Source organism: Triticum aestivum, chromosome 5D, assembly GCF_018294505.1.
Source record: "Triticum aestivum cultivar Chinese Spring chromosome 5D, IWGSC CS RefSeq v2.1, whole genome shotgun sequence".
Taxonomy (NCBI): Eukaryota; Viridiplantae; Streptophyta; class Magnoliopsida; order Poales; family Poaceae; genus Triticum; species Triticum aestivum.
The window spans coordinates 411034596-411060104 of NC_057808.1; the positions used below are offsets into that span (position 1 = coordinate 411034596).

At 48.5% G+C, this 25509-nt stretch overlaps 1 protein-coding gene across 1 annotated transcript; it reads left to right on the forward strand.

The window, feature by feature from the left end:
* Window positions 1-23209: 23209 nt before the first annotated feature.
* Window positions 23210-25013, forward strand: LOC123122209 (UDP-glucosyltransferase UGT13248). The gene is made up of 2 exons (XM_044542354.1): window positions 23210-24018; window positions 24108-25013. The coding sequence occupies exons 1-2, from the start codon at window positions 23344-23346 to the stop codon at window positions 24852-24854; spliced, it is 1422 nt and encodes a 473-aa protein (XP_044398289.1). The 5' UTR covers window positions 23210-23343; the 3' UTR covers window positions 24855-25013.
* Window positions 25014-25509: the final 496 nt, after the last annotated feature.

Here is a 25509-nt window from a genome sequence, read left to right on the forward strand (position 1 = left end):
AGTGATTAGCTTTGGGTTCAATCTTGTCGTGTCCTTTCCCAGTGACAGTAGGGGCAGCAAGGCACGTATTGTATTGTTGCCATCAAAGATAACAAGATGGGGTTTTCATCATATTGCTTGAGTTAATCCCGCTACATCATGTCATCTTGCTTAATGTGTTACTCTATTCTTATGAACTTAATACTATAGATGCAGGCAGGAGTCGGTCAATGTGTGGAGTAATAGTAGTAGATGTAGAATCGTTTCGGTCTACTTGAGACGGACGTGATGCCTATATTTGAAGGAAATATGCCCTAGAGGCAATAATAAAGTTATTATTTATTTCCTTATATCATGATAAATGTTTATTATTCATGCTAGAATTGTATTAACCGGAAACATAATACATGTGTGAATACATAGACAAACAGAGTGTCACTAGTATGCCTCTACTTGACTAGCTCGTTAATCAAAGATGGTTATGTTAGCCATAGACATAAGTTGTCATTTGATTAACGAGATCACCTCATTAGGAGAATGACGTGATTGACTTGACCCATTCCGTTAGCTTAGCACTCGATCGTTTAGTATGTTGCTATTGCTTTCTTCATGACTTATACATGTTCCTATGACTATGAGATTATGCAACTCCCATTTACCGGAGGAACACTTTGTGTGCTACCAAACGTCACAACGTAAATGGGTGATTATAAAGGTGCTCTACAGGTGTCTCCAAAGGTACTTGTTGGGTTGGCGTATTTCGAGATTAGGATTTGTCACTCCGATTGTCGGAGAGGTATCTCTGGGCCCACTCGGTAATGCACATCACTATAAGCCTTGCAAGCATTGTGACTAATGAGTTAGTTGCGGGATGATGTGTTACGGAACGAGTAAAGAGACTTGCCGGTGACGAGATTGAACTAGGTATCGAGATACCGACGATCAAATCTCGGGCAAGTAACATACCGGTGACAAAGGGAACAACGTATGTTGTTATGCGGTCTGACCGATAAAGATCTTCGTAGAATATGTGGGAGCCAATATGGGCATCCAGGTCCCGCTATTGGTTATTGACCGGAGACGTGTCTCGGTCATGTCTACATAGTTCTCGAACCCGTAGAGTCCGCACGCTTAACGTTATGATGACAGTTTTATTGAGTTTTGATGTACCGAAGGAGTTCGGAGTCCCGGATGAGATCGGGGATATGACGAGGAGTCTCGAAATGGTCGAGACGTAAAAATCGATATATTGGACGACTATATTCGGACTTCGGAAAGGTTCCGAGTGATTCGGGTATTTTTCGGAGTACCGGAGAGTTACGGGAATTCGTATTGGGCCTTAATGGGCCATGCGCGAAAGGAGAGAAAGGCCTCAAAAGGTGGCCGCACCCCTCCCCATGGTCTGGTCCGAATTGGACTAGGGAAGGGGGGCGCACCCTTCCTTCTTTCTCCTTCCCCCTTCCCTTCTCCTACTCCCACAAGGAAAGGAGGAGTCCTACTCCCGGTGGGAGTAGGACTCCCCCCTATGGCGCGCCTCTCCCCTTGGCCGGCTGCCTCCCCCTTGCTCCTTTATATATGGGGGCAGGGGGCACCCCAGAGACAACAATTGATCTATTGATCTCTTAGCCGTGTGCGGTGCCCCCCTCCACCAAATTACACCTCGATAATACCGTTGCGGAGCTTAGGCGAAGCCCTGCGTCGGTGGAACATCATCATCGTCACCACGCCGTCGTGCTGACGAAACTCTCCCTCAACACTCGGCTGGATCGGAGTTCGAGGGACGTCATCGAGCTGAACGTGTGTAGAACTCGGAGGTGCCGTGTGTTCGGTACTTGATCGGTCGGATCGTGAAGACGTACGACTACATCAACCGCGTTGTGATAACGCTTCCGCTATCGGTCTACGAGGGTACGTGGACAACACTCTTCCCTCTCGTTGCTATGCATCACCATGATCTTGCGTGTGCGTAGGAAATTTTTTGAAATTACTACGTTCCCCAACAATATTCATGATCATTGCCTTACATATCGTCATAACTTTTCGCTTTTCTATCAATTGCTCGGCAGTAATTTGTTCACCCACCGTAATAATTTCTATCTTGAGAGAAGCCTCTAGTGAAACCTATGCCCCCCAGGTCTACTTTCCATCATATAAGTTTCCGATCTACAATCTCTAGTTTCCTATTTACTTTGTTTGCAATCTTTACTTTCCGTTCCATAAACCAAAAATACCAAAAATATTACTTTACCGTTTATCCATCTCTACCAGATCTCACTTTGCGAATAACCATGAAGGGATTGACAATCCCTTTGTCACGTTGGTTGCAAGTTGGTGTTTGTTTGTGTAGGTATTCGGTGGCTTGATGTGTAGTCTCCTACTGGATTGATACCTTGGTCCTCAAAACTGAGGGAAATACTCCATAGCACAGGGACACCGATGTGGACATGATCTAGACTCGGACAACATTCCTTTCCAACGAGACTTTCCTGAAAGCTGGCATGACACGCCAGGTCAGTACATTGAATGTACTTGCAAGCTCACAACAAACATAAACATAATGACAAGCAATGTCATGATATTTAACCAATTGCTTTACTAATGCAACATCATATCATACATGCAGTGATCATGATCTTGTGATATAAGTCCCTCGGACTTGCTTACCAAACGGTGATCACTCTCGGATCACAAACGGACCAACCTCGTGGTCTTTGTTCGGGTTACCTCGTAACCAAACAGTGATCTTACCGAGATCACAAACGGGCCAACAACTTGGTCTCCATCAACACAATGTTTTCCCAAACATCATCTTCTCAACGGTGCCAAGTTCATATCTTAGTGTGCAAAATTAATTAAACGTTGACCCATGGTGTGACCTACTTTCGAGCGTGTCCGTAACCGTGGACTCGGCTATCGATAGATTTAATACACTCTGCAGAGGTAGCGCACTGTACCCACACCACGAAACCCATGGCCTCGCACTCCCATTCGGGTGGACCAACGGCGTTCCGACGAAACCCCTCCATTGCCATGACACTCTCCCGGCCACTCCGACTCACTCCCCACTGGGCTAGTCCTGGGTGGCCCCGTGTCTACCAAAGACACCAACGGCCACCATCGTGGCAAAACATAAACGGTCCCAAACGGGGACAAGGTACCATAACAACAACAACGGGCACACAAGGTTATGTCTGCTTACCGGGCCAGGGTACCGCACGCCCATAACCTTCCCTCATTGGAGGCACCGACCAGAGGCATGACAACGGACCGAATAAAGGCCTTCCCATAAAGGCAAATGTGGTTGCACTGGGAAAACTCGATTCAGTGGCACCATGACCCGATCAACGATATGTTCAAGTTGAGTTATTATCAGGTTCAACTTAAGGTGAAAGTAACCGGTGTCATGATATGCCATGAAAATGCATCACAAACATATGCAGCATATATCAACGGAAATAACTGGGTCAACCATATCCACACTAAGCATAGACATCAACAGCTCATAACACCTCTCTGGTTATGATTTATCATCACTTTAAACAGAATCTTTATGTAGCAAATTTATCATTTATCTCATTTAAGAAAATAACTCAAAAATAATTACTTATATCCATAACCATATTACTTCTTCATAACAAATATTACTTCTAGTTACTTAACCAACTAAATTAGCTTCAAACTTCTGTAAACTAAGCATATCAACTCAAACAAGCAACCAACAGAATATAAATATTATTCTAGTGATTTAAATGCATGGATTAAAACATTAATTGAAGTTGAAGAAAATAACAAATATTGTAATGGCACCATGAAAATGTTGTTGTGGCTTGCCTTAGTGCAGATGAGGTTCACAATCCTCCTGGTGATCCTCAAGACAAGCTTCACTTTCTGAAAACAATTATAAACACAAAAAGAAAACATCAAGAACCCTTCTGAAATTCACCAGAAAATCTAGACAGCAGGGAAAAATCTCATTTTTGGTGAGCTGCTAGATTTCTGCATAAAGAACACAATGCAAAAAGAATCAATTCATTTGGACTTATGGTTAAAAAAATTGGTTGTTTGAAGTTCTCTGGATAAAATTGAATTTTGAATTTAAATAAACAAAACTGGGGGGTGACGTCAAAGGTGTAAACCTCGCGGGCGCCACCACTCGTACCGCTTCAGGCGCGTACAGAGTGGCTGACTAGCGGGCCCCGCTGGTCAGGTGAGAGGGAGGGGAAGAGGGAAACAGAGGGCGGCGAGGCTCCGCCGGAGCACACGCCGGCGAGGAGGGCTCCTTGGCCAGAACTGGAGGGAGGGATCAAAAGAGGAGACGGAGGCGCACCTGCCCGTACCCGTAGGTTAGCTAGGGGTGGTCGGACGGCGACGGAAACGGCCTCTTCAGCGGCGACAGAAAGCAGAGGTCGCCGAAGTTGGAGACGACGGCGACTAGAGGCAGCACCCGGGGCTCCAACCGGGCGGAACGGCACCACCGAGGCACGGCGGAGGCCCTGGAAGGGTGGCCCGAGCCTGGGAGGGGCTGGAGCTGCGGAGACGACCCGAGGGAATCGCCGGCGAGCTCGAGCTCGGGGACGGCGGCCCGCGGCCTGCCCGGCTGGGCTACGGCTTTCTACGAGTTTGTGGAGTGTGCGAGAGGAGTGGATGATCCTCGAGGAGGCTGGGGAGGGCTCTATTTATAGTCGAGCGATGAGAGGGGCTCGGGCTCCGTCGGAGGACACCTGGACACAGCGCCCGGTGACGAACGGCGTCAGTGAGCAAGGGGGAAGGCGACACAGCTCACGCGGGCACTGTGGGCAATCGGAGACGAGCACAGGAGCGAGGGGGTGGCGACGAACACAGTGCGCAATGCATTGTTGGGTTGGCCGGACCACGCCCGTTCTCGCTGCGACGAGCTCCGGCATCGGCGAGCGCCAGGAGAGAGTTATGAGGGTCGGGACGATGATCGGGGCGAAGTTTGGCAAGGTTTGGCAGGCGGGGAAGCGATCACGCGAGCAACAGAGGCGCGGGCGCGACGCAGAGCGCGTCGGCCGTATGCCAGCATGCCTGGACGAACGCGGTCACCGCGTGAACTCTGACCTCAGGCCGAGCTAAGCCTAAACTTCATGTCTGGCGTGTAGTCCGTGGTAGATTGAGAGGTTACCACACTTTGGTTTGAGCTCAGGTGCAGTAACATGGATTTCAACTTCCTGGTAAGTTTCTGGACAGTAACTTTGAGAGCTTACTGTGGTCAAAATACTGAGAGTTGGGAGCTGGTCTTTGGAGGTTAGCAATCATCTACTAAGGTGATGATGCACAAGAAAATTCAGCCACAATTGAGCAAGTAAAATGGTAGTTGCTGTAGAAACTACCATTTCTGTCCAGAACAGAAAATATTTTCTATAGCAAAAATATTCCAAAAAGTGATGAGATATTTTTGCTCAGGAAGGTGTCCTAAGGTTCAAGGAATATTTGGGAATTTTCTCAGATTTTTGTGGGCAAGAAAAATTGGGGTTGCTTTGGAACACAAGGGGCTAGTTAGGGTTTTAGAGAGAAAATGAATATTTTTCATTAGAGAAAAATATTCATAAAATTACTTTGAGATGGATCAGATAAGAAATGATGGCTTAGGGAGAGAAATAAGTCACTTGGGTGAAAGTCAAGGGGGTACCCAAGTGTTTAAGTCCATCTGAAGTGATTCAAAAATTTCAAATTCAAATCCAAACCAACTGAAAACCAGGCAAAGAGAAGAGGGCAAAAACCAGGCTGTCACAAAACTTTCATATAGAGTGCATTGAATACTATGAGAAGTTTGATTCCTCATGATTGTTTTGAGATATGAAGATGGTGATATTAGAGTCATGCTAGTAAGTAGTTGTAAATTTGAGAAATACGTGTGTTAAGGTTTGTGAGTCCCGTAGCATGCACGTATGGTGAACCGTTATGTGATGAAGTCGGAGCATGATTTATTTATTGATTGTCTTCCTTATGAGTGGCGGTCGGGGACGAGCGATGGTCTTTTCCTACCAATCTATCCCCCTAGGGGCATGCGCGTAGTACTTTGTTTCGATGACTAATAGATTTTTGCAATAAGTCTGTGAGTTTTTTATGACTAATGTTGAGTCCATGGATTATACGCACTCTCACCTTTCCACCATTGCTAGCCTCTCTAGTGCCGCGCAACTTTCGCCGGTACCATAAACCCACCACATATCCTTCCTCAAAACAGCCACCATACCAACCTATTATGGCATTTCCATAGCCATTCCAAGATATATTTCCATGCAACTTTCCACCGTTCCGTTTATTATGACATGTATCATCATTGTCATATTGCTTTGCATGATCATGTAGTTGCCATCGTATTTGTGGCAAAGCCACCGTTCATCATTTTTTTATACATGTCGCTCTTGATTCATTGCACATCCTGGTACACTGCCGGAGGCATTCACATAGAGTCATATTTTTGTTCTAGTATCGAGTTGTAATTTTTGAGTTATAAGTAAATAGAAGTGTGATGGTCTTCATTATTAGAGCATTGTCCCATGTGAGGAAATAAAAAAAGAGAGAAATACCAAATAAAAAAAGAGAAATCCCAAAAGAAGAGAAAAGAAAAAAATAAAAAATGGGAGAAAAAGATAGAAGGGACAATGTTACTATCCTTTTTGCCACACTTGTGCTTCAAAGTAGCACCATGATCTTCATGATAGAGAGTCTCCTATAATATCACTTTCATATGCTAGTGGGAATTTTTCATTATAGAACTTGGCTTGTATATTCCAACGATGGGCTTCCTCAAAATGCCCTAGGTCTTCATGAGCAAGCAACTTGAAAGCACACCCACTTAGTTTTCTTTTTTGAGCTTTCATAAACTTATGGCTCTAGTGCATCTATTGCATGGCAATCCCTACTCACTCACATTGATATCTATTAATGGGCATCTCCATAGCCCGTTGATACGCCTAGTTGATGTGAGACTATCTCCTTCTTTTTGTATTCTCCACAACCACCGTCTATTCCACCTATAGTGCTATGTCCATGGCTCACGCTCATGTATTGAGTGAAAGTTGAAAAGGTTTAAGAACGTAAAAAGTATGAAACAATTGCTTGGCTTGTCATCGGGGTTGTGCATGATTTGAATATTTTGTGTGATGAAGATGGAGCATAGCTAGACTATATGATTTTGTAGGGATAAGCTTTCTTTGGCAATGTTATTTTGAGAAGACATAATTATTTTGTTAGTATGCTTGAAGTATTATTGTTTTTATGTCAATATTAAACTTTTGTTTTGAATCTTACGGATCTGAACATTCATGCCACAATAAAGAGAATTACATGGATAAATATGATAGGTAGCATTCCACATCAAAAATTCTATTTTTATCATTTACCTACTCGAGGACGAGCAGGAATTAAGCTTGGGGATGCTTGATACGTCTCCAACGTATCTATAATTTATTATTGTTCCATGCTATTATATTATCTGCTTTGGATGTTTTATATGCATTAATATGCTATTTTATATGATTTTTGGGACTAACCTATTAACCTAGAGCCCAGTGCATGTTTCTGTAATTCATTGTTTTAGAGTTTCGCAGAAAAGGAATACCAAACAGAGTCCAAACGGATTAAAACTTTCGCCATGATTTTTCTTGGACCAGAAGACACCCAGGAGAATGGGAGTGCAAGTCAGAGGAGCCTCGAGGCGGCCACAAGGGTGGAGGGCGCGCCCGGGGGGTGGGGCGCGCCCCCCGACCTTGTGGACCCCTCAAGGGTCTCCGGACCTAATTCTTGCTCCTATATATACTCTTATACCCCAAAAACATCCAGGGGAGCCACGAAACCAGTTTTCCACCGCCGCAACCTTCTGTACCCGTGAGATCCCATCTTGGGGCTTTTTCCGGCATCATGCTGGAGGGGGAATCGATCACGGAGGGCTTCTACATCAACACCATTGCCTCTCCGATGAAGCGTGAGTAGTTTACTTCAGACCTACGGGTCCATAGCTAGTAGCTAGATGGCTTCTTCTCTCTCTTTGATTCTCAATACAAAGTTCTCCTCGATGTTCTTGGAGATCTATTCGATGTAATACTCTTTTGCGGTGTGTTTGCCGAGATCCGATGAATTGTGGATTTATGATCAAGTTTATCTATGAATATTGTTTGAATCTCCTATGAATTCTTATATGCATGATTTGATATCTTTGCAAGTCTCTTCGAACTATCGATTTGGTTTGGCCAACTAGATTAGTTTTTCTTGCAATGGGAGAAGTGCTTAGCTTTGGGTTCAATCTTGTCGTGTCCTTTCCCAGTGACAGTAGGGGCAGCAAGGCATGTATTGTATTGTTGCCATCGAGGATAACAAGATGGGGTTTTCATCATATTGCTTGAGTTAATCCTGCTACATCATGTCATCTTGCTTAATGTGTTACTCTGTTCTTATGAACTTAATACTCTAGATGTAGGCAGGAGTCGGTCGATGTGTGGAGTAATAGTAGTAGATGCAAAATCGTTTCGGTCTACTTGACATGGACGTGATGCCTATATTCATGATCATTGCCTTAGATATCTTCATAACTTTTTGCTTTTCTATCAATTTCTCGGCAGTAATTTGTTCACCCACCGTAATAATTTCTATCTTGAGAGAAGCCTCTAGTAAAACCTATGGCCCCCAGGTCTATTTTCCATCATATAAGTTTCCGATCACAATCTCTAGTTTCCTATTTACTTTCTTTGCAATCTTTACTTTCCGTTCCATAAACCAAAAATACCAAAAATATTACTTTACCGTTTATCCATCTCTATCAGATCTCACTTTGCGAATAACCGTGAAGGGATTGACAACCCCTTTGTCGCGTTTGGTTGCAAGTTGGTGTTTGTTTGTGCAGGTATTTGGTGGCTTGCTGTGTAGTCTCCTACTGGATTGATACCTTGGTTCTCAAAACTGAGGGAAATACTTACGCTACTTTGCTGCATCACCCTTTCCTCTTCAAGGGAAAAACCAACGCAAGCTCAAGAGGTAGCATGCGGATGGACCACAGCACGGACTGGAGCTCGTCGAGCCAGCCCCTGCCGCAGGCCTCGAGCTTATTCTTGAAGGTTCTGGCGTGGCCTCTCAGGACCTCTGTGTTGGCGCGCTTAGCCTGGCCATTGCTCCTGGGGTGTGCCACCAAGGCGTAGCATATCTGCGTTCCAAGGTTAGCACAATATGTTTTGAAAAGGTTGTTGGTGAACTGCGAGCCATTGTCGGTGATGATGCGGTTAGGAACCCCGAACCGGCTCACGAGGCCCTTGATGAACTTGACGGCCGAACCAGCCGGGATGGCGCAGACGGCCTCCACCTCCGCCCACTTGGTGAACTTGTCGATGGCGACGTAGAGGTAGCGGTAGCCCCTGGGCGCTCGAGGGAACGGGCCCAAGATTTCCAACCCCCATACCACGAATGGCCATGAAAGCGGGATGGTCTGGAGACCCTGAGCGGGTTGGTGGATCTGCTTGGCATGGAATTGGCAGGCTTCACATGATCTTACCAGCTCGGTGGAATCATTGAGCGTCGTGGGCCATTAGAATCCACTGCGGAACGCCTTGCCCATGAGGGTGCGCGATGAAGAGTGATGCCCTCAGTCCCCGCCATGTATGTCGGCCAGCAGCTCGCATCCCTGCTCCTTGGAGATGCATCGCAGACAGACGTCGTTCGGCTGTTTTCGATAGAGCTCACCGTCCCCGATGCAGTACGCGGTGGCCTAGCGGGCTACCCGCTCTGCGTCTTCCTCCTTCTCCGGCAAGGTGCCTTGGAGTAGGTACGCCTTGAATTCCTCGGTCCAGCACCCCTCTTGAGGCTCAAGCACAAGGAGCAGGCGGGCTCCCTAGGTCGGGCCGCAAGCCGGGGCGCCCGAGAGGGGTGCTACAGGGAGCTCCTCCTGAGGCGATGCTGGTCCCGCGGTGGAGGGGGCTGCCGGCGGCTTGAAGAGCCCCTCCTCAAAGATGCCAGGCTCCTGAGACAGGCGCCAAGACGCCTTCTTGGCGATGTCGTCCACCTCCTTGTTCGTGCCACGTGGCATGTGCTGCAATTCCAGGCCCAAGCATTGTTTCTCAATTTTGCGTACCTCCTCGAGGTATGCCTCCATGTGCTCGTCCTTCGGCTTGTATGCTTTGTTGGAGAAGTTGACGAGGAGCTGGGTGTAGCCCCTGATGGTGAGGCGCCTCACTCCCAAAGCTACCGCAGTCTTGAGACAGGCGATCAGGCCTTCGTACTCTACGATGTTGTTGGAGACCTTCTCGCCCTGCTGGAAGCGGAGCTGCACAACATAGTAGAGCTTGTCCTGGGTAGGCGAGATGAGCACGGCTCCAGCTCCCGCGCCCTGACGCGCGAATGCGCCGTCAAAGTACATGACCCAACCATCTGGTGCTTCACTTCCCGGCGAGAGGGAATAGTCCTCACCCACTTCTGGGTTGGGAACGTCAGTCCATTCTGCCACGAAGTCGGCGAGGGCCGCACCCTTTATGACTCTGGTGGTGCTGAACTCCAACTGGAACGCCTGCAGTTCGATGTTCCATTCAGCGACCCTCCCCGCAGCATTGGGGCTCCGGAGCACTCTCTCCAGAGGGTAAGCTGAGACAACCTTGACGGGGTGGCCTTGGAAGTAGTGGCACAACTTTCGGGAGGCGACGAGGAGCGCGAGCAAGAGCTTTTGCGGCATGGGGTAGCGTGCCCACGCATCGCGTAGCACCGTGCTGAGAAGTACACCGGGTGCTCGATGAGGGTGGAAGCGTCAGCGGGGTCTTGTACCTTCTGAGGCTGAGGGTCCTCAGGAGCCTTGTCATCCCTTAGGGCAGTCGTGGCCTCCGGACCATTGTCCTCAGGAGCCTTGCCGTCGGAGGATTGGCCGAGCTCCCAGGAGCGTCATTGACTGGAAGGTCGACCGGGGCCTCAGGAGCGCCATCCTGAGGCCGCAACGCCTCAGCTGGGGATGAGGTGCTTCGCCGTGAGCCCTTGGTCGGGCGCTCCTCCCGCACCGCCACCATCGCTGCGCTGGCGGAGTGAGGCATGGCGGCCAGGTAGAGCACCAAAGGCTCAAGGGGAGGTAGCGCTACCATCACCGATGGGCTGGTGAGGTACCTCTTGAGGTCTTGGAAGGCCACGTCAGCCTCCGGAGTCCACTCGAATGGTCCTTTCTTTTTCAACAGCTTGAAGAATGGGAGGGCGCGCTCCACCAGCTTGGAGATGAAGCGCCCGAGCGAGGTTACACAGCCCGCCAGCTTCTGCATCTCGTTGAGAGTTTGTGGCGGGCTCATCCTTTTTATGGCCTTGACCTTCTCCAGGTTGGCCTCGATCCCCCTGTGTGACACCAGGAAACCCAGTAGCTTCCGGAGGGGACGCCAAACACACATTTCTCCGGGTTGAGTCGCAGGTCCACTTTGCACAGGCTGGCAAACATCTCCTCCAGGTCTTTAATAAGGGTCCTTGCCTCCCGAGATTTCACCACTATGTCATCGACGTATGCCTCGGCGTTCCTCCCGAGCTGCCGGCCCAGAGCGATGTGCATCAGCCGCTGGAAGAGGTTGCTCCGATGTTACGCAGCCCGAACGGCCTGCAGGTGTAGTAGTATACCCCGCATGGGGTCAAGAAGGCCGTCTTCGCAGCATCCTGCACCGCCAACTTGATTTGGTGATAGCCTGAGAAGGCGTCCAGAAAGCATAGCAAGTCGCACTCGGCGTGTAGTCGACGATCTGATCGATGCATGGAAGCAGAAAGGGGTCTTGAGGACAGGCCTTGTTGAGGTTGGTGAAATCGATGCACATGCGCTCCTTCCCGCCTTTATTGGGGACGATAACCAAGTTCGCCAGCCATTCTGGATACCATATCTCCCGAATGACGCCGGCCTCTTGCAGTTTGCGGGTCTCTTGGACGATGAACGACTGCTTCTTTGTGGACTGCCGCCTCGCCTTCTGTTTCACCGGGCGCGCGTTAGGGCACACCCTCAGGTGGTGCTAAATTATCCCCCTCGGGATCCCGACCAGATCCTTGGGCTCCCATGCGAACACATTCTTGTTTGTGCGTAAGAAGCTGACCAATGCCTCTTCTTCGTCTGGAGGGAGGCCGGCGCCTATGGTGAAGGTGGAGCCCGATGCCCCGTCTTCATCGACCGACATCTGCTTCGTCTCGGCACGATCCTGAGAGAACAATTGCTTCTTCTTCGCTGGTGCAGCCCCCAGAGCTTCCGGGGCTCCCTCCTTGCTTGGCTGCATGGCTGCCGCGGCCCTGAAAGCGTGCCTGAGGGCTAAGAGCGCGTCCTTGGTGTCCCCCACTACGGTGAGGACGCTGCTGCTTCCCGACATCTTCATGAGATTGTAGCCTGGGTGGGTTGCCACCATGAACTTGGCCAAGGCCGGGTACCCGAGAATGGCGTTGTACGGCAGGCCGATGCGGGCGATGTCGAAGTCGATGAGCTCGGTGCGGTAGTTGTCGCAGGTGCCAAAGGTGACAGGGAGGCGAATCTGCCCGAGGGGACAAGTGGAGTCATCGACGATTCCAGAGAAAGGCTTGGTGGGGCAGAGCCGGCCATGGGGCACGTGTAGCAGGCCGAATGCCTCCACGGAGAGGACGCTGAGGCCGGCGTCGCCGTTGATGAGGGTCCTGGTGAATGCTACGTATCAGATGGTGGGAGTGCAAAGCATCGGGAGTGCGCCGGCACCAGCCATGGTCGCGGGGTGGTCGCTGGAGTCGAAGGTGAGGCCGGCTTTAGGCGCCACCCAGCCTGGTGGTGCCCCTCGCTGTACGTGGGCGGCACCTACCTGGCGAAAGAACTGCTTGGCGTGGAGGTCCGAGGGAGGCGCCTGCGAGCCGCCGAGGAGGGCCGCGACGGCGTGGGGTGTCGGCGCTGCGAAGCGCGCGACGAAGAGGCCGCGCAGCTCCTCCCAGGAGGCCACCGAAGACTCTGGCAAGCCAAGGAGCCAGGTGCGCAACGCACCCGCGAGGGCCATGGGAAGCCAGTTTGTCATGACCTTGTCGTCGCCGCCGGCCGACAAAACAGCCTCTGCATACGCCTGGAGAAAACCTGCCGGGTCCGCCGCGCCGTCATATTCGGGCGGCAGCTCCGGCCTGAACTTGGGTGGCCACTGCACCTGTCGCAGGGCAGGGGTGAAAGCTCGGAGGCCCACAGCTCCCCCAAAGGCCCCCGTCGATCCGGCCGATGGTGCGGCGCTCGCCATGAGAGGCAAACAGCGGAGCGCAGCGGACGGAGGGGCGGATCTTTGTAGCGCCCCTACCTGGTGCGCCAAATGTCAGATTCCGGGCTCCGCAGACCCTGGATAGATTCGAACTCTGGGGTGCGTGCGAAGAACTCAACCTTCCCAGTCTGCCTACTCGTCGATCCCACGGCTTAGCTTGATGAACTGGAAGGAAACGGGACAAGGCAGTTTACCCAGGTTCAGGCCACCTTGCGGTGTAAAACCCTACTCCTGCTTTGTGGTGGATTGGCCTCGAGGTGGGCTGAGGATGAACTAGTACCGTCGAAGAACAACCTCGGGAGGTGTGTTCTTGAGCTGGTGAGGGAGAGGATGATCTGAATGTCCCCGCCTACAGTGGTGACTAGGTCCTATTTATAGTGGATTTGGTCCTCTTCCCCCAAAATGGAGGCAGGAAGGGATCCCACAACGGCCAAATTCGAAGGGAGACAACTAGTAGATCTTATCTTGGCAAAAGGTGGTCTTCGCCTGCAAAGCTTCTGGTCGTGACGCCGTGGTGGGCACAGCGATGACCTCCATCCTGACGTCCTGTTGGTCTTAGTCTTGTTGCATGGAAATGGAAACCTTTGGATGATTCCTCGGGACTCCGCGCCTGCGCTTGCCTCCTTAGTACCAAAGAGGAAACTGTTGCACTGTGCCTGCTGGCGCCCTCCTGGCCTTGGTCGTCATGGCTTGCGTCATCCGAACCTCACGAGGTGGAGGCTTGCATTGAGATCTCCGCTCCTCAGGAGCCAGCCTGAGGAGGCCGCTCCTTCAGGAGGTCTTGGCATCGTCCACCTCGGGAGGGTCTTGAGTTGTTGATGCTGAAGATGGGTTGTACCAGGCCGTCGATGGAGCCACGCCGTGGGCCGCAGGCAAGCAAGTCTGAATACCCCCGTTCCCAGAACACCGACAAAAATGGAGCTCGAGCCCGGCCCGAATGTCGGGCTTTCGGGCTCGGGCCTTCAGGCCGGGCTGTCCATGCACAGGTCTACGTGTCCTTGCCGTGAGAAGCCATGGCTACTTACCTAGCTAATCTAGCCGAGCGCTGCACGTAGCTGTCTGTACCATATCAGAGGCTCAGGGCACAGGAGTAGCTATATACTCCCTTTTGTTTCATATTATAGTGCATATAGATTGTTTGAAATGTCAAACTTTATAACTTTGATCAAGTTTACAGAGAAAAATGTTTATATCTACAAAATATGAAACTACATCTTATGATGAATCTAATGATATATGTTTGACATTTTTTATGTAGATATTTTTCTCCACAAACTTGATCAAAGTTTGTGAGGTTTGATTTTTCAAAAAAAAATATACAGTGTATCATTATAGAATGGTGGGAGTATATGTATGACACTGTAGCCGCTGCCGTGTTGGTCCACACAAGCACGACGCCGGAGGTATATGGATCGAGAGCTACGGGATGTATTCACAAATGTGACGACACGACTTGAGTTTGCCTTTTTGGTGAAGCCCCGTGCTGCACGACGGGCCGGGGCGAGCTGCCGGACTGCGCGCGAGGCCCCTGATTGCTCACACGTCGCATCGACGGTCGTCGGCGCTGCACGCGTGCTGGAGTTTTCTTTTGTCCGCGCGCGGTTGCTGCTCAACGACGATTGGTTTTTTTTATGAAACACTTATAATTTCTTATACTAAAACTTACAATAAAATCTCTTGAAAATATCTTCTTCGCGGTATCAATCTTTGCTTGAAAAATACTCCAAGGACTTCGATAAAAAAAATGCTGCAATTGGACTGGAGCAACGATGTTGTCAATTTTTCACCCACACAAACATTACCAATAATAGTTTTGAAAGCGCCTTGAGTCGCCAATCCAAAAAAAGGGGAAGCCTTGATCGATGAGCGTATTTGGGCCGGTGATGATCCCGTAGAAGTGCAGGCCGCCGAATCGCGATACCTTCACCACGGCGTCGATGAAAAATTCACCTCCACAAACAATCGAACCAAGAAAAAAGCTTGACACAGCAACATAAACTCATCAAATCCGAATAATCGGATCTGCGAAGATAGAAAACTCTATAATCTCATGGCACCACCAAAAGAGTGAGAGTAAATTTATTAACACAAAACTATGATAATCACTAGACGTTGACGAAGAAATAGAGGTCTTGAAAATCCAAGGCCCCCCACCTCTCAGCGCCAAGATGACAGCAGGAGGCGAGGGGATCTAAATTTCCCAGATGGCGGCGGCGACCGTGGCATGAGAAACCATCGCGTTGTTTGCGATTGGTTCTCTCAACTTATGAGGTGGAAGTGCGCTGGCCACCGAGCTAGGGGCCGTGGCAATATGGAAAGGCTGGAAGAAGAGAAGATCGGGTAGCGAGTCCGAGCGACCGGTCGCCTCCTATGCCTACGAGCTGGTGCTAGCCAGGCCCAGCAACATGATAGACCGTGCCTATCTCCTTCTAGCCTTCAACGCTTTTTCTCTTCCCTTTTTTCACATTTTTGCATTCATGTTTTGCTTTATTTCTTTGCTTTTGCATACATTTCAAAATATTTTAAATTATCTACTAAAATCACTTGATATAGAAATTTGCAAAATGTTAATCATGCATTTGGTAAATGTGAAACATATATAGAAGTAATGTTTCTAATGTATACAATTTTTTTACAATGTGTGCGAAAACAAATAGACATCAAAACATATATACGAAAACATGTTAATCAAGTATTTGAAATAAATGGTAAATAAGTATATGAAAACAATTCCTGGTATATACAAAAAAGTACAGTGTGTATGGAAAAAATAGACATAAAAATATAGGTTTCAAAAAATAGTAATCATGTATTTGAAAAAAATAAACCTGTATACAAAAAATGTTCCTGATTTATAAAAAAATTATATTGTGTATGTTAGAAAGTAGATATAAAAAACTAAGTTTTAAGAAAATGTTAATAATGTATTTGGAAAATATTAAACCTGTATATAAAAATGTTCCTGTTGTACTCAAAAAATGTATATTGTTTATGGAAGAAAGTAGATATAAAAATAAGTTTTTATAAAATATAGATCATGTATTTGAAAAATGTTAAACTTGTATATAGTTCACAAGAAAAACGTGTATATAAAAAATGTTTCTGATGTATACAAAAGATGTAAAATGTGTATACAGAGAAATTTGACATCAAGATACATGCTAAGGAAATAATATATGTAGAATGTGTACCAAAGGATTGTAGCGCTACCATTTTGGAATAAACCACTATTGATCTTGCAAAAAAAATGTGTATGAAATAAATGTTAATCATGTACTTCAAAAATGTTAAATGTGCGTACAAGAATATTCCATATGTAAACATCAAAACCAATTTTTTTTCTAAAATCTTAATCACATATTTAAAACATGTTCAACATGTGCAAAAGAAATGTTTCAGATACATATGAAAAAATATTCATGTATTTTTAAAGAAAGTAAACATGCATAAAAATGTTCGTGTTATATATGAAAAGAGCAAAAACCAACTAAAACCACCAAATAAACAACGAAAGCGAAGAAATAATGAAAAGAAAGAGGATAAAAATATAAAAACAAAGATGAGTGTAAAAAAGTGGAATCTGAGAAAACCGAAAAAGGAACAGAGAAAAATTGGATAATACCAATAGAAATAAAAAAGAAACAACGTACGGAAGAAAATAAAAGGAAAATAGTGAAAACTGGAAAGAAACAAAGAAAAATAAATTAAATCGAGAAAGAAGTAAAAAATATAGAAAATAAAGAAAAAAGGTAGAAAATAAAAACCAGTGAAAACAAACAAAGAAAAAAAGAAACCCAAGAAATATTTGAAAAAATCAATAGAAACTTAGAAAAACTAAAAATCAATGAAAACCGAGAAAAACTAAGTAACCCAGTGAAACCAAAGAAAACCGAAAGAAAAAGAACAAAAAAACTCGGCAGAAAAGACAAATTCAGGGTCTGTACAAAAGTTTTCTGTTCACGTACTGTTCTGATCCGATTTGTCTTTTTTGCCGAGAGTTGCTCGGATGTCCAAATGAGTTGAAATTTGGAGCGGACCTCACGCATCAAATTATCTACCACTGCTGGCGACACGGGGGGAACCCTAGCCGCCGCCGCAGGAATCCCCCCTCCCGCTCAACCCCGCGTCGCCGCCGCCGGAGGACCGGCCGACAAAGCCGCGCCGGTCCCTGGGATGGTGGTGGCGGGCAGATCATCCCTCCTCGCACGCTGCGCACCCCGTTCCTTTCCTACCCAAGATGGTGTGGCCCTCGGGCGACTGGATCTAGTTAGCGGCTGCGCGGCCTTGGGGCACATCGATGGCGATCAAACTGGCATCCGATCTTGGCAACTGCGGTCTTGGATGTAGCAGTAGCGGCTGTGCACACAAGAGGCTAGGCAGTGGTCGGGGAAATTGGCAGATGGAGCAATCTGCATGGGCAGCCGGTAGCTCGATCTGGCCAAATCACAGTGGTGAGCCAGATCCATCATTGGCTGCTCGAACGAGGAAGATCCGCGGCTGCCATAGGACTTCTTGTTTGGAGTTTTGGCCGCCAGCGTTGACTTGCTCTCCCACCACTAGTCTGCAATCTGTGTTGCGTAGTGGTGGATATGCAGATCTTCTCGTCGCATGTCAGCATGGCGGTGCATCCTTACTGGCACTGCTTTGGCCACGGCTGTCTCTGGACAAGTAGGGTTGCGGCGATGAGCTGGCCTTTTGTGTGTGCGGTGCGGGCCGCCGACGATGCGATCCCCATTTGGTCGTGGTGATATAGATCAGTTTGGCCAGATGGTGGTGGTTGTAGACTGCTCTGCAACGACTTCTTTCCGATCCACGACAGCGAGGTTATCGAAAAGACTTCGAGAGGTTTTATCTCTTGTTCCGGCGGATGACTTTCTGTGGTGTGTTATGAATTATGGACAATGACTTGACGCACAGGGATGTTTTATGGAGTGGCGGCGGTCAAATTATAGCTGCTGGGATTGCGGATATGTGGTGGCGACAACACATGTGTGGCTTTGATGGTGGTGCTGCGAGCACCTGGTCTCGAGCTCCGGGGCGAAAGCCTAGGTCAGACCCGAGTGGTCATACCTGGCAATGGCGATATTTTTTATGTCGTTACCTTGTTGGAGGCATTGTTCGGATATGTTCAGACTGTTTCTTCACGGTGAAAACTTTGATTCCGGCCTTTGTGGTTGGATCCGGCGACGGCGGCACTTGAGTGTCGCTTCCTTCCTGAAGGCGTTGCTGTTGAAGATCCTCGTCCTCATGTGATGTCAATGGTTGGTGCGGATATGGTCTCAGTTGTAGTTTGTCGATCGCTGATCTGATCACTTTGTTTTTTTTGTTTTTTTTTCTTTTCTCCACACCTTGACATAGCTTTTGGTCTTATGACTTTGGTAGTTGGTGTGTTTTCGCGTGTGTTGGGTTGGCTGTGTGCATCCTAATTATGCAGAGGCCGGGTGAGTGCTCATATTGTATCCTCTTGATACTCCATTTGAGTTAATAAAATCCACCATTTATCAAAAAAAACTATACTCTTTTTTTGCGAATAGCAGCTATACTCGCTATAAGCAAATATAATCTTCGCGGAGAAGATTGCGTTGCAGGTAGCAGTATTGACTTGGGATACACAAGACCAACTACGTAATTGAATACCTTATTGGACAGGAACGAAAAGTTAGGGTTCCAGAGGCCATCTGCCACAGGTTTTCCTCGCCCCGTTGCCTCTTGTCGTGTTGCAAGATGATAAAGGGGCATCTATCGTCTTAGCCGCTTAGGCATATTCAGAGGTTTTATTAGCATGGTTGGTCTTCATCGGCGACGTCCTGGCTATGTTTTTTCCAGGAATATTGGTACTCTGATTTGTTTTTGTATACAATTGCTTTGTCTTATCAAAAGGTACCATGAAGTCGGATATTTGAGTCTCTGCAGGCTTGGTGTGTCTGACCACACAGATTTTAGATTTATGCACTAGCAAGTTCGTTAATATTTAGCCGATGAGTTTTGTTTTATGTTTTCTAATGCTTTTGTTAGTGTGATCCATTGTGACTTTGTAGTCCTGCTTTGGGGTTTGGGTGAACATCCTATGATTCGACTACATGTGCCTCTAGGGAATCATCCCTAGCCCAATTATGTTCAACGTACACGACTTTTCATTATTTTAGATGGGCAACTCAAAAGGATTTCTGAAATATAGAAAGGCGGTCAACTTTATGGAGGTGTACTAGTGGTGAAGTCGTTGATTCAAACAAATGTTATCTATTTGCTGAAGCCTTGAAAATATTTCGTGTTGCAAATTTTAATACCGTAGATAATATATTTCTAAAAATAATCAATATAGTTCATAGTTATATTGATTACTTTTAATTTGCTAATCTATGATCCGATGCAGTGTATATGTAAGTGTCAAGTTTGAATAAAGTTACGGGCCCTTTAAAAAACTACAACAGGGGATACACAAGAAAAGGTGTAATAGCACACACAAAATGCAGATAAGACTTTGCCATATATCTACACAAAACACAAACTAGTCTAATGGGAGCGGTTGGACCATGAATTCTTAGGTCCTTGGTTCTTGAACCCCACAAATATGGGTTTCTTCTATTTTTCATACTTGAAATCTGGCAGTTCATGATGCCCAAGCAACATATCATCTGAACAAACAGGAAAACATTCAAGGAGGAAAAATATACATGCCCCTAAAAAGGGCAACAACAAAAATAAAATCTAGCAATTGATGCCAAAATAGTAATAACCCAGGATCACACTTGCTTTATTATTCTTTTTATCTAGATTGCCGCAAATTAGATGATATCATTACGGAAGAGGTTTGTTGAAGGACGACATTAGCTGGTTATCACACACAGTGGTATATGCAGATACATGGACGTCATTTGCTTTTCTTTAAAGCTTTCTTAAGGCATTTATTAAACTTTACTTGTTCAGGTTTATTTTGGCTTTCATTATGAGTTCTATCTTGCTCGTAAGACCCTAGTAATGTGTTCATTCATTTTGACTCTCCAAAGTTGTTTTATATATATTGTTGTGGATTCTTTGCGTGAATTGTGTTGTGATACTTAGGGCTTCTCCAACGCTGGCCCTCAAAACAGACCCGGTATCCGCCCGCGGACGCGTACGGTCGCGTCCGCGGGCAGTTATATGGGAGCCGGCTATCCAACCATGCCCACATATGTTTTGAACCGGATTTGAACAAATGGGAAGAATTACATGCAATCCGGATGATTTTTATCTAATACAGATGAAAAAACTTTACAATTTCGACATATTTTGAGTAAACTATGGCGGACTAGACTATTCTAACCTAGTCTAAATAATCGCCGGCCGCGGCCGCCCCATTTCCCAAGACATATCTTTCCTACGTCCGGCAACGAGCTCATCGGCCGGCCGAGAGGCCAGGAAAGTGAAGCTTCGGCGGGGAAGGAAGAGTAGTGGCCTCTACGAGGCTCCGGGCTAGCTCAACGGTTGTGAGGCCCGACAAGACGTCGGTGGTGGCCTTTCTGGGACCCAAGCGTCGGCGGCCTCCCATGTTCTACTTTTCCTCGCTTTCGACGGTGGTGGACATGGACGTCCAGGCTCATCGTCGAGGCGGCGCGGCCGACACGATGTTGTCAACATCCTTGGTCTCGTCCTCCTCCCTTTCCTCCTTCGTCGCGTCGATGTCCGCGAACAGGGCGTCTTTCTCCGCCTGTAGGACGCACATCTGCCATCACTCGCGGCGGATATCACGGGCGCTCCCGTAGGACAGCAGCAGGGCCTCCTGCTCATCCAGGAAGCCCGGACCATCCGCCACATTGGCCGTGACGACATTATTGTCTGCCTGGCCGTCGGCAATTTGTTCCTCCGCGAGCCGGTGCTCGTCGAGGAGTCGGATGTTGTGTCGTTGGTTGTCCTGCGCTTGCCAAAACGCCGCCTCCTACTCTTCTGCCATCATGTCGGCGAAGTGCGCCTGCGTTTGAGCAAGGTGATACCGGCGTGGACCGACAAGGGCGTGGCTTCGGCTCATTGTCGGCTGCCTCGTACAATGGCTTGCAGCGCCGCTGCCCTCTAGAGAGCTCGCTGGCACGTCAGCCTGAATCCGACTGGCCTCGGTGAGCCGGTCGCAATGCCGGACAACTCCTGTATTGTCCGGTGAAGAGGTTGTCCCACGGTGCTTTGGAGGTTGAGGTCATGGCGGGTATGACACAGGAGATTGGGAGCGAAGGTGTGAATCTTGCCGGGCCTGGCTATCGTACTAGATAGTGACTCAGATGGACTGTTGAAATGCATGTTTGCACACGCGGCGGTCATCTTGTGCTTATTCAGTTTTTCCGTTTCATGCGCAACAAGGTGATGACTGACGAAAATGACGATGAACAATTTGCAATTTGCATGGCCACCGTGCATGCACGAGAAGAAAGTTGTCACGCCAGTTCCATACCTCGACGTCATCCCTGACGACTCCGGCCTCCGGCTGAGACCCTGGCTGACAGCTACCGGTTCGTCACAAGAACATCATTCCCAGTGCAGCTGCTTCATGGAGCGATAGGATTGGGACCGTGGACCGGCGGTGCAGATTTGTTGTTTGTGTTTGTTTGTTTCCGGCACCGCGTACGTGGGCGATGACGATTGAGCAACAAATTCATGGGACCATGCATCGTGCGTGCATGCATAGGATAGGAGGAGCCTACCCGTGAGCTCTTGACCAGCCTCGATAAGTCGATCGGCAGTGGCTCTCTCAAGGACCAACTAGGAAGATATTCGATCACGTGCGTTTCTCTCCGGCACTTGCCGCTTACTCTACCTCGTAGCAGCCAGAGTCAAATTCAGTGTAGAAACAAAGACTACTTTCGCTTGAGATCTTCGTTTCATCAATGCTAAACAATACTCCCTCCGTTTCATAATGCGATTGTGATGCATATAGATTAAAAAAAATCAAACTTTGTAAGCTTTGATCGAGTTCATAGAAAAAACTACTCTCTCCGTCTTCTAATGTACATTTTTTGATACCTTAGAAAACGTCTTATATTATAAGACGGAGGGACTATTTATAGAGTAATGTACCCCCTTCGGTCTTTTTTACTTCGCGTGTTAGATTTGTGTCAGGTCAAATTATGCAATGTTCGATTATATAAAAAATATTCAACATCTATAATACCAAATATATATGCTATAAAACTACATTTCATAATGAATCTAAAAATATTGATTTCGCATTGTGAATATTGATACTTTTTTCTATAAATTTGGTTAAAATAGAGATAATTTGATTTCGAACAAATTTATATGCAGACTAAAAAGGTCGTGAGGGAATTTTTTGATAAAAGAGAGCTCCCCTCTCCGATTTCCATTAATAGAAATCACCAAGTCATACAACTAGCAGAAAATTAAAGCAAGGAAACGAAGCTGTCTCCCCCTTGGTTCCCTGTCAGCACTGTATTGAGGTAGGAGGGAAGCCATCCCTTGCCCTGCCCACAGGTCCTCAAAACAGTGCAGAACTTCCCAAGGGGGAAACCTAAGGCCTGGCCTCAAATCCGGTCCCAGCACTAGCATTACAGGTTTTTAAGAGCCTTAGAACAGAAACTAAGAAACGATAACAGAGCAGTCTCATACACAGGTCTTCTCCGAAGGACCAAAACAAAAACAAAAGCAGAAAAATAGTGGGGGGGCTTGAAGCAGTAGAGTTCTTCGCAGCGTCACCGGTCCAGAGAGACTTCTGAAGTTTTCACCCCATGATCCTTCTAGTCTCCAGTCGCCACCCATGTGCTGCTCGAAACACTTCTTTAGCCACTACACCGATCTGCTTTAGTCCAGCCTCCATCATTTTATTTCTTACGGGGTTTTTCTGCAAAAAATTCCAATCATGTAAGTTTTTAAGTAACAAGTTGACAGGCACGCAGGGATCATTTACCCTGTTATTATCAAAAACAACACTGTTTCTCAATTTCCAGATAGTCCAACAAATAGCTGAAATACCTATCCAAACTAAACCCCTTTCCTCCTTTTCAAAAGTTTTAGCCCAATCCCTCAGAGTCGTGAGGGAATACTATAAAATATGAACCATCATCGGCCATTCTATAAATGCAACATTTCACATGCCATCTAGCATCACTCACTGCAATCACACTCTATCACTAGCTAGCTCAGCTGCCCTACAGTGCACGCGGATTAACTAGCCATGGCAGCTCACGACTCGGACCTCGGCGGCGCCGTCCACGTCCTCCTGCTCCCGTACCCGAGCCAGGGCCACATCAACCCCATCCTCCAGTTCGGCAAGCGCCTCGCCTCCCACGCCGGCGTCCGCTGCACGCTCGCCGTCACGCGCTACCTCCTCGGCCAGGGCCGGGACCCGTGCCCGGGCGCCGTGCACCTCGCCGAGATCTCCGACGGCTTTGACCGCGGCGGCTTCGCCGAGGCCGACGGCGACGTCGCGGCGTACCTCGCCCGGCTGGAGTCCGTCGGGTCACGCACTGTCGACGAGCTGCTGCGGTCCGAGGCGGAGAAGGGCCGGCCCGTGCGCGCCGTGGTGTACGACGCGTTCCTGCAGCCGTGGGCGCCCCGCGTGGCCCGGCAGCACGGCGCCGCGTGCGCGTCCCTCTTCACGCAGGCGCCCGCGGTGAACGTGGCGTACGCGCACGCCGGTGCTGGGCGGCTGACCGTTCCGGTCCTCGCGGGCACGGTGCCGCCGGAGCTTCCCGGGCTGCCTGCCGGGCTCGGACCGGACGACGTGCCGTCGTTCTTGGCCAAGCTCGACGAGTGCCCCGCGTACCTAGACCTGCTGGTGAGCCAGTTCTTAGGCCTCGACGCCGCCGACCACGTGCTCGTCAACTCCTTCCACGAGCTGCAGCCACTGGTATGTGTTACTTGAGCTCATCTTTCACTGGCACTCACTCTCACTCACTACCAATTAATTACTGAGACGTCGACAATCTATCTTGAAAGGAATCGGCATACATGGCGTCGATGTGGGGAGCCAAGACGGTAGGCCCGACGGTGCCGTCGGCGTACCTGGACAACCGCCTGCCGGACGACGCCTCCTACGGCTTCCACCTGCACACGCCGACGACGGCCGCGACCAAGGCGTGGCTGGACGCCCGGCCGGCGCGCTCCGTGGCGTACGTCTCCTTCGGCAGCATCGCGGCGCTGGGGCCGGAGCAGATGGCGGAGGTGGCAGAGGGCCTTTTCAACAGCGGCGCGCCCTTCCTGTGGGTTGTCAGGGCCTTGGAGACGTCCAAGATCCCGGACGGCTTCGCCGACAAGGTGGGCGAGAACGGGCTGATCGTGCCGTGGACGGCGCAGCTGGAGGTGCTGGCGCACGGCGCCGTGGGGTGCTTCGTGACGCACTGCGGGTGGAACTCGACGACGGAGGCGCTGAGCGCCGGGGTGCCGATGGTGGCGGTGCCGCACTGGTCGGACCAGCCGACCAACGCCAAGTACATCGAGGACCTGTGGCGCGTCGGCGTGCGTGCGCGGCCGGACGCGGGTGGGGTGGTGAGGCGGGAGGAGGTGGAGCGGTGCGTGAGGGAGGTGATGGGGAGCGAGCAGTACCGGACGAGGGCGGCGGAGTGGAGTGGGAAGACGAAGGCGGCCATGAGCGAAGGCGGGAGCTCCGACCGCAACATCTTGGAGTTTCTCCGTGGACTCCGGTCGAGGAAATCCGAGCGGTCGGGAGCGGCGGAAGATCTGTAGTCTCGTGCTGTTTCTTGTGGAAAATCAGCTGTCCGTCGTTTGATGTCTCGTGTCATTTTTCTCTCACAAGTACGCGTGAGTATTAGCGAGAGCTTCCTGTTGAATTTCTCTCAATAAAACCCAGTCACCTTCTTTTTTTGAGGGTATAAAACCCAGTCACCTTGAGTGTCGAGCGATGCGTGGAGAAACTTTCTGGTGTGGCTGGGCGCAGATGGGCCAACAATGCGAGTGGGCTGGACGCAAATGTGACCACGGTTTAGTCACACTTCCCTGAGAAGCAATTTGGACAAGTCGATTTTGAGTCCATTCTGAATCAAAATCAACTTGCACCAATTTGGCCAGTCAATTTTTTTAGGGTCACTAGGTCCTTAGCAACCACAAAACAGAAGCTCGCCGGATACTTGTGCTTGGTTTGAAACGGAACAGGAACTGACCCGATACCTGGTAAGACATAAGACAAAAACAAAACAAAAAACAAAGTTTTCTAAAAAGCATGAATTAGTGTCATTAGTTTTAACCTTAAAGAAGAAAGAAAAACTTAAAAATGAAACAAATAATGAAAACAATTGCACACAATTTACACTAAAAATGTATTTTTTACAATATAAAACAATAAGCATATATTAATGGAATTCGAAAATAAAATCTAAGGATA